This window comes from Berghia stephanieae, chromosome 2, assembly GCF_034508935.2.
Source record: "Berghia stephanieae isolate SIO BIC M18660-M18661 chromosome 2, UCSD_Bste_1.3, whole genome shotgun sequence".
NCBI classification, from domain to species: Eukaryota; Metazoa; Mollusca; class Gastropoda; order Nudibranchia; family Aeolidiidae; genus Berghia; species Berghia stephanieae.
In genome coordinates this window covers 55,634,428-55,644,427 of record NC_088361.1, presented here as the reverse complement: position 1 = coordinate 55,644,427, position 10,000 = coordinate 55,634,428, and the positions used below count along the sequence as shown (strand labels likewise).

Sequence of the window (10,000 nt, the reverse complement as noted above, 5' to 3'; positions counted from 1 at the left end):
ACGACTGTTATGGACGTTTTGAGTTCCCTTCTCATCTACAACGGTAAATTACCCATCATCATTTTTTCATTTATCCGAGCTACTCAATCCCCAATTTTTATGTTGAGAAATACAATGAGAGATGTAATGGTAATGGCAAGTACAATTCATTACAGAGATGAATGTTATAAACGTTTCGGTTTGCCCTTCCTTTAAAGTGATAATCTATCCTTCATTATTGTTTTCTTTTCATTTCCCGTGCTGTTCAGGGCTCAAAACTTATATTGAACAATATGGTGATTGTGGGGATAGTAAGTACGACTTTTCAGAGGAACAAATGTTAAAAACGTCTAGGCTGTGCTAGATACTAATTTCAGCCTTTAAAAACCCAATTGTTGAATACCTTCCTATAACAAAATTGTAATCCCGATACGTTTTCAAAAGCTCAAATAAAAATTCGTCCGTATTGTCTAAATGATTTGGACATGTATTTATCCCCCTTGTTATATAAACAATCATTTATCTTGCCCTCATCTAATGCATCTTTAAAAAGTTGAATCGCTCATCAAAATTACACAGCCATTAAAAAGATAAACAAAAGAAATGAAAAAAATAAAATAAACTCGCATATTTTGTATTACTTATTCATCATAACACAGCAATTGGATAGCTACCATCCCTATTAGTAATTTATTTTTGAAACATGACTGTCATTTGCATTGCGCACGCAATGTTTATAATAGTTACGGCGGCCATATTTGCATATTTCATTTATAATTGGTTTCTCCGCAATGACCAAATAAGTGAATAGTTTCTACTAGAGTATGGTAAAAAATTATACAAAGTACTCTTTTTGCGCCCCATGTTATTATTATTGTTATTATTATTATTATGATTATGGTGATGGTGATGATGAGAATGATGATGATGATGATGATGCTGATGATGATGATGATGATGATAATAATATAATAATAATAATTATTATTGTTGTTATTGTTATTATTATTATTATTATTATTATTATTATTATTATTATCATTAATATTATTATTATTATTATTATTATTATTATTATTATTATTATTATTATTATTATTATTATTATTATTATTATTATTATTATTATTATTATTGTTATTATTATTATTATTATTATTATTATTATTATTATTATTATCATTATTATTATTATCATTATTATTATTATTATTATTATTATTATTATTATTATTATTATTATTATTATTATTATTAATACAGACGTCATTTCTCATCTATTCTTTCCTTCTAACTCATATCAAATATTGAAAAAAAGGAGCTGCAATCTGAGAACTGTATAAAAAAAGGGTGGGATGCAGATAAAGTAAACTGAAAATCAAAGCACACTCGGGGATTATATATATATATATATATATATATATATATATATATATATATATATATATATATATATATATATCTTTAATGTCATTAAAGGTATAGCAAAAGCCTGAGTCACCGCAATAAGCATTTTTTCTTTTCTTTTTAATAGATTTTTGCTATAATGTTCAAATTGGTATTATGATGAAAAACACACACGCCAAAATAACAACAACAACAAAACAAACAAACAAACAAAAAATAAACCCACAAAAAAAACAATCGAAAAGGAAACATTTTTATTAAAAAACCCAACAAAAGCAAAATGTCTTTAAATGACACAATAAAGATCACTATGCAATGCCATGCTGTTTTATAAAATTCTTGATGCAACGACACTTAAAAGAGAACAATAAATAAAAGTTATAATAACATAAGCTTTTGGATATGATCGTATAAAAATAAGCACTTTTCTTTTCTTTTTTAAAATGAATGATAGGAAAAGAGAAAATAAAAAAATTACAACTGCTGCATTGGCATTAGTTTATCGCAGATGCGATAACTTACAGATTAAAAAAAAAACCCAAACACTGACAAAGCTCAAGTCAAAATTCTTGTCTACATACATTATACTGGGCATATATATTATATATATATATATATATATATATATATATATATATATATATATATATAGAGAGAGAGAGAGAGAGAGAGAGAGAGAGAGATAGAGAGAGATAGAGAGAGGGAGATAGATAGATAGATAGAGAGAGAGAGAGAGAGAGAGAGAGAGAGAGAGAGAGAGAGACAGCAGAATGTTAAGTTGTTTTATGTTGGAGATTTGTTTATACATGCAATCGTCTCTCATTCGAAAAATACTGGTTTCCTATCAATATTCAAAACTCGAAAATTTCCATTTACATGAGATATAAAGTGACTTTTAAGTAGCCAGCTATTTCGATGAGCGCTGGGTGAAAACTACTTAACAAAATAATAATATGTTTTCCTTCCACCGTGAATAATTAAGTTACAAACCTTTCCCTCATAGTAATCGATAATTTTCTTTATTTTCCTCATTTTCGAACGCCCCATAGAACACTAATATGGTTTCGATTAAATTCGAACAGGTAATCGCTATTCTTGTCTTATATCCATTAATTTCATATCTAAAACCCATTAGAAAGGAGTTGATTGTTGACTGATACAAAATACCGAAAAACATAACAATAATAATTTTATATCATTTAATACTACAAAAATAATATGTCTAATGTTCAAATATCATTCAGTGTCACAATGACATTTCCTGTCCGTTTCACAAAGTCCATTGATCAACTGGTACGATTCTGTAACCAAATAAGGCTATTGTAATATTTTCACTTCCAAACTCTGAGAAACTGATGAAAATTACAATTTTCCTCAGTTTTCAAATAGCACAATACTTGAAACATTCCATGTCAGATATGAAAATAACCCTTTGGCAAACTTCTATTCAGAATTTTATGTAAAATATTTTATTCATGTTATCATGATATTTTTGAAGTGTTCTCCATTTGTTTGTATCGTAATTCCCTGATTTGATTCTTATTTATCATACCATTTGTTATGAACAAGTTTTTTTTGGTTTAGCCCTTTATTCATTTTCATTTCTTGGTGTATTAAAAGGAGAAAACCTTGCCAAATTACATCATTTGAGTTTAACAAATCGAATATTTAATACATTTTAAAATATTAAAAACTCAGATACTCACAAATTGCAAAGACGGGTGTAATTGTAGAAATCTTTCCCACTTAACTGGGTCAATCGTGGCTGGTACTTAATCTGGCTGTAAATGAAATGAAATAAAACACAATAAAGACCAGTCTTTATTTCAAATGCCTTCAATGATAAAATATCTGTTAAGATTTCGATGGCATATCCTCTCTTCAAATACATGTGTATTATGAAGTAAGAGATGCCAAATATGTCAAAACTTTCTAAATCTGAGATCCATTCAAGGAAAAGTCTCAAGTTTAAGAATTTTTTGACAAGTTGATTGCCTTTGTGCTTCTTCGATGCAAAACATATTCTACTCTAAGAGTATTAATGGCGTTTTGCCTTTGTACGGAGTAATATCTTTTATTAGGTTTAGGGACACCCCGAATCGTGAAATGTTTCCATAATTGCAGTATGATTTTGGTTTTTCACCTTATAATAAGAATTCAATTTATTTTAAACAAGCATGACCTCATATCTTGCCAATTTCACAACGCTAACACTATATTTATGATAAGTTTAATGGAATAAATAACACAGAGTGTGAGTGCCAGTTGTTTATTTGATGAAGCAGTCAACTAACAGGCCAACAGATTAAATCCGTATAATATGATCATAATTTTATATTTACCATCCTGTGCACTCCGATGGTTGGATAAGCGTGTTTATGTTAGATCTAGCTGTAAGTAGCAAACTTCACGATAACCAATGTCCTGCCCAAAGGGGAGCAAACAATGATTGTTCCTGATTGTTTATCGATACAGAAAACCTGGTAACTCCAGCTTTATACAAAACCGAGATTTGAATGAATGGAAGACATTATATTTCTTTTTTCTTTATCATTTTGAAGGGAAACACAGATTTGTCCATTTTTCTCTTTGAGAGAAACAAATAAATGAACGTTACGAAAATAGAACGTGACTCCAGATCCCACTTTGTTACATACGTCCTCTTTGATAATATAGTCACGTTTTCGTTTTTCTCCAATTCATGATAAGGTAAACAGTGGGACATAACATCCGGCCATTAAAAAGTAGTCCGTAGTCCTATCTACACTTTAAAAAATGCGTTCAATATTCGTCGTGGATTTTCTGCATACATTTATGATTTATATCAACGTTCATTTTTGCTCTATTTAGACCATATTATTATTTCTTTGTGGATAACGGCTCGTTAATAACAATCGCTTTTTAAGTCGAAATGGGGAAAGTCCCTTCAAATAATCATTTGACATAAATATTGTGCAGTCTAAGGTGCGGCTATGTGATCTTGTGGTATGACACTTGCGTTAGAATCGGAAGGTCCTGGATTCGAACCTCGCTCGGCGCATAGCTGAGTCCTTGGAAAAGGCTCTTTACTCACATTCTCTCACCGTACTCAGATGTAAAATGAGTACCTGGTCGTTAACAACGTAGTCTCTGTCCGAAAAAAAATGTAATATCGCCTAACAAGCGTCATGTCCCGTTCTACTTGTTACGTGTTGCTGTTGGTCAGGGACCGCTTTGTAAAGCGATTTGAGCACGTTTAGTGGATATTGCGCTTAGAGTCTGGTGTCTCGGAGTTATAGCGCTATATAAGATTTCAGCATTATTATTGTTTATAAAAGCTCAAGTTAAGTTTTAATATGAAAGCCGAATTCGTCACGTCACACCTTCCTCTCTTCGATTCAAAACTCCTTGGGAGGTTACACAAAATATTGAACCATTAGGTAGTATAACTATTTTGGTAGCAGGATATATATGCCGATTCTTCTGGTTACGGGGCGTAAAAGAGCGACGATGGATTATCTTTATTGACGACCAGCATTTATTTAGGCTTATAAATAAGATGCTATCACTCTGAAACTTACAATTATCGGCCACAATAAACGATGGTCAGAGATATTATATTTTTAGAACACACTTGGAAAGGACTGCACCCGAGCTCTGATTCATGGATGGATATCAAGATATAGGACACCACAAGACATATCCTCTGACCATGAACCCCAGTTCACATCATCTTTATGGTCAGGGATAGTAAACAATTTAGGTGTCAAAGTGCATAGAATTACTGTTCATGACCATGTAATATAGGTATCTAGATACAAGAGAAATAACCATGCTTGACTCTTTGTGTATATTATGATATCCATTTACCATTTAGAGTCAGGTGCCCATATTGTCCTCTAGTAAATAAGCCCAGGTTTTTACAAAAAAATGACCTCCCGTTCTTATCGTGCAACTCACGTTCTGTGTTTCTTTTTGAATGCCACCCCATTTCCATGGCAGGCCACAAATCCATGGGCCTTGAGAACGTTCTCATCATAATTTGAAAGCATCTTTGAATACACGCTTCCAGGCCCATAATTGGATTGACGAACTAAAAGAGGACAGTGATGTTTGATCCATTGAACTTGTCTAAAACATTTGCAGTTCCAGGTAAATTCATAACCAACGACACCAAGCCATGCTATTCACAACATTTTTAGTATTCCAGTAAAGCAAATGGGATCAATTTGGATCCATCGGTGCCCATACCGACATCAGCACAACGTCCTCTAAAGTCTCCCACTTCTGACTCAATTCAAATTCGCTTTCTTCAGAATGTATGCCCGCCGTGAACCACTGCTGGCCCCTACAAAGCTGTGTCATCCGTCGATAAGACCTTCAGGATCAAAAGAGGCATACACGATGTCATGCCCATTGATCGGTTAAAACCAACACACGTTGACATTGCCGATTCTTTTACCCTGGTCGTTTTAGAACAGCAAAACCGCTCCCCATCTAAATCCCTGACAAAGTCACGTGTTACCCATTCACAACGAAAATTGCAAGTACAACCCGTTCCGGAAGACAGATTTGTATACTACCACGATTTGCATCATCTTTAATAAGTAGTTTTGGGGGAAGCATGAAGGGAATCCAACAATTTACGGACTGCCAGTAGTTCAATATAACTCGTGCTAATATATATATATACCACGCAGTTGCTAGTGACAGACTTTCTCATGTTCATTTTGCCGTTTGTGTTTCAATGTATAATTAATCATAAATAAAGCATTGTATGTCCCCTTCTTATCACATTTCATTCTCTGGCAGACGTAAGGAAACATATGTCGGCGGAGACCGTGGAAAGTATAATTTTTTTTACTAACTCTAGCCACTATGCTTGGCGACTGAGAAAGAAATCGAATCCCGACCGGACTTATGCAAAGGCTGTACCGTAATGTGAGATAGACACAGGTACCAAATATACGAAGGTTAGCAAACAGGCCAAGAATCACCCTTTTGAGTACGTTGACCCAAGACATACAGTCAGATTTGGGACTCGCTACCCCAATTCGAAGAGACGGGCTGGACCTTGTCGTTATGTCTCAAAGACTAGGTTGCCATTAGTAGTAGGTCAATTTCGGCAACGTATTGGTCACATATGTGGGCCCCAGTGCAATGGCTTGACTTTGGAGGGGGGAGGGGGGTCTATGTCTAACATCTTATTAAAAGGAAAGCTTCAAAAGTGTGGAAACACGCGAAGATTATTTTGGAACCAAGCACACTAGCGAAGGAGACGGACAGCGACATATTCCTACTCTTAAGCTTCCATTACAAAATTAGCAGCGCATGTCGGCTGGAGACTCTCTTAATCTCCCCAAGAACCAGCTTATCCTTTATTAATGTCTTTTTCTGTAGGTGGCCTCAGATGTAAAACTAATAAAAGGAGCGGTTCCACAACCAGCGCTTTATATGAATAATTTCAACACTGTAAAATAGTTAAAACTATCACTATAAATTGAAAGTTGAAAAGATTGCAAAACAAATTAATTAATAAGTTAATATTTACATTATTTGGAAATACAAAGCGAAATGATTATTGCTTATTGTTATAAAGCCTAATACTGGACGGCAGAAAAGATTTCCGGTGTCTCTCTGTTTTTGTTGAAATAGAGAAAGGCGACCACTCCTTCCTGACATAATAACTGATGGTCTTAGTGGATGATGCTGGTCATCTAATATTTTAATTATTTTATTAATACAAAATTTCTCGTATAAAAGATCTACATCGTCAACATCATTTATATAGTATTTAATGGATCTTTAAATATTTGAATTTATTTTGTTCCTTTCCACTGCTAAGCAATTGCCTCACCAAGCTGTTATACAAAATGACAAGACACTTTCGATTACTGCTTTATAAAATAATGTGCAGAGGGTTTTATCTATTCTAAACTGAGAAAGTTTTGATAAGAAATAAGTACGTCCGCACATCTTATGCTTAATTATTTGCCTGTCGTCAATCGTTACACCAAGATATTTGTAGTGAGGAACTCGCTGTACGAATTGGTCCTTTAATTTTAACGGTTCTATCGGTTCCTTCACTCTCCTAAAGTCAATCACTAGCTCCTTGTCTTACTTATGTTAAGCACTAGGTGGTGGGTATCACACCAAGACACAAACCTATCAATTTCTTGTATATAAGCCACTTATTTGCCGTTTGTTATAAGGCCTTGAAGAGCGGTGTCATCTGCAAACTGTATTAAAGGTACACTCAGGTTTTGACTTCTACAGTCATTCGTGTATATCGTGAATAATACAGGGGATATTGCACAACCTTGAGGAGTTGTCAAGAAAATTCAATTCAGACTGACAATTTCCACTGTATAAGTGATCTTTTTTTGTAATCAATCTAAATCTGTATGAATCTAAATGTATCTGTGTTTGAGTTTGTGTGCATGTGTATGTGTTTGTTTCTTCATATGTATTCTCAAAATTGTCAAAGAATGCATGTTTGAATGACACTTAATATTTTAAAGTACCTCTGAGCACTTAGGTGGAAGTTGAGCGCTATTTATAAATAAATAACTTATCATTATCGGTCCTAGACTCAGCCTTACCACTTGAATAGGCAGGCTCCAGAGGCGGGAGATGCTCTACGGAACAGATCATTGCCCTTTCTTTGCATGTTGTGGCATATTTCGAACGGATCTCGCGGACGGGGCCGGTTTTATTGACCTATTGGTGGCTTTCTAAATGGTATGTGCCAAAGGGCTAATGTTAAAACTTGTGAAGGCCAGAATGAGCAAAAATGCCCTATAGTTGCTCTCTAGATTCAACTTCACTCTAATAGATTTCATGAGCAAAGTTAGGAAAATATGGAATAGTCTCTCTCATGGATCTGGTTTGGCACCGAAGTTGTTTAAGTTGTTTAATGATTTACACCAATTCGTTAATTTCTCATAATTTAAATCCATCTTCATAATACTGAATACTCACATTTCCAGGAAAGACTCGGGTTCATCAGTGACTTGCGGCACAGCATCTAAAGTGTCTGATTGAATGCACACTAAAGCGTATCCTTTAGTAAATGCTATATCTATCTCAGGGCACATGCAGTATAGAGGGCACTTGGGCACCGCTGACACGACCGCCGAGGACAAACAGATCCAAATGTAAATATATTGTAAAGCCATTGGTGAGAAGATCAATGTTGTCGTGGTGAGCTGTAATAATTTATAATATCTTGGGATTTCTTCACGACACAATCAGACAGAAAAAAGGTATATTATATCGAAATACTTCCAGTTGCATTACAGTACTAAAAGCACATGGATTTCTGTTTTCATGGTACATTTATTTCCAAAGAAAACATACTACTGGTTTCAAAAGTTAATAACTCACTGAATCGTTATTGTTCACACAAACCCACCTAACTGCAAGGCGTATTAGCCTGTCCTATGAATGCCATTCACATATTGAATCACCAGTAACTTTTGAGATGCTAAAATCTGTCCTTTTAATTTTACGCCATTTAGAAATAATATCATAATATAACAACTGAAACCATATTATATTATATCAAACAATGACGTCTGAAGAAATGTGTCACAGAAAAAATGTTTATAATCTGTGGGATGATTGATCTGAATTGTAGGCATTAAATTCAGGATATAGTCCTTATGAATTATTAAGATATCATGAGCATCATCATGATCATTATTATTATTATTATTATTATTATTATTATTATTATTATTATTATTATTATTATTATTATTATTATTATTATTATTATCATTATTATTATTATTATTTTTATTATCATTATTATTATTACTATTATTATTATTATTATATTATTATTATTATTATTATTATTATTATTATTATTATTATTATTATTATTATTATTTATATTATTATTATTATTATTATTATTATTATTATTATTATTATTATTATTATTATTATCATTATTATTATTTTTATTATTATTATTATTATTATTATTATTATTATTATTATTATTATTATTATTATTATTATATATTTTTTTATTATTTATTTATTTATTTTTTTAAATTAAGCTTTTTTTTATGAACCCCTATACAAACAACCCGTAACATCTGGGTTCAAGATATAGATTTGTGTATTGGTACGTTATATCAGGTGGCGGATGTTATGAGTTTTTTGACCAATAGGAAGAACGAAATTGACGTCATTCTGCTCTTTGTTATTGTTTTAGCCAGACATTTTTCTGGGTAGCTGTCACTAAATTGTATCAATCAAACTATAAACGTTTCAAGATACACACCGTTTTGTGTGTTTGTACGTTATACCCGGCAGTTGGATGTTTTGTGCATTTTAACTAGGCGCATAGCACCAATACTGGGAGCCGTGAACAGTTGTGCAATTTTTAAAACGTCACAATTTTGACTAATTGTTGTCATCGAGTGAGTTTTAATTCACCTTTTTTATAATACGCAACGTCGGCCTCTGCTTACTGAAATGTATTGATGATTAATTTTTACAACTGACAACAATACGGGCATGTGAATATTATATTATATCTTTAAAACTCCATGCCCTGATGCGTTACGATTTTAAACCACAAGACCATACAATAAACTCAATGAAAACCCAACATATT

At 32.7% G+C, this 10,000-nt stretch overlaps 1 protein-coding gene across 1 annotated transcript in view; it reads right to left on the bottom strand.

The window, feature by feature from the left end:
- LOC144965181 (putative neurotrophin receptor LTRK 1) overlaps positions 1–10,000 on the bottom strand; it is a 64,532-nt gene that overhangs the window by 52,478 nt on the left and 2,054 nt on the right. Inside the window, exons 2-3 of the mRNA XM_078900243.1 lie at positions 8,347–8,863; positions 3,093–3,167 (exon numbers count right to left, since the gene is read on the bottom strand). Coding sequence (XP_078756369.1) covers positions 3,093–3,167; positions 8,347–8,543 — 272 coding nt within the window. The 5' untranslated portion in view covers positions 8,544–8,863. The remainder of the gene's footprint in view (positions 1–3,092; positions 3,168–8,346; positions 8,864–10,000) is intronic.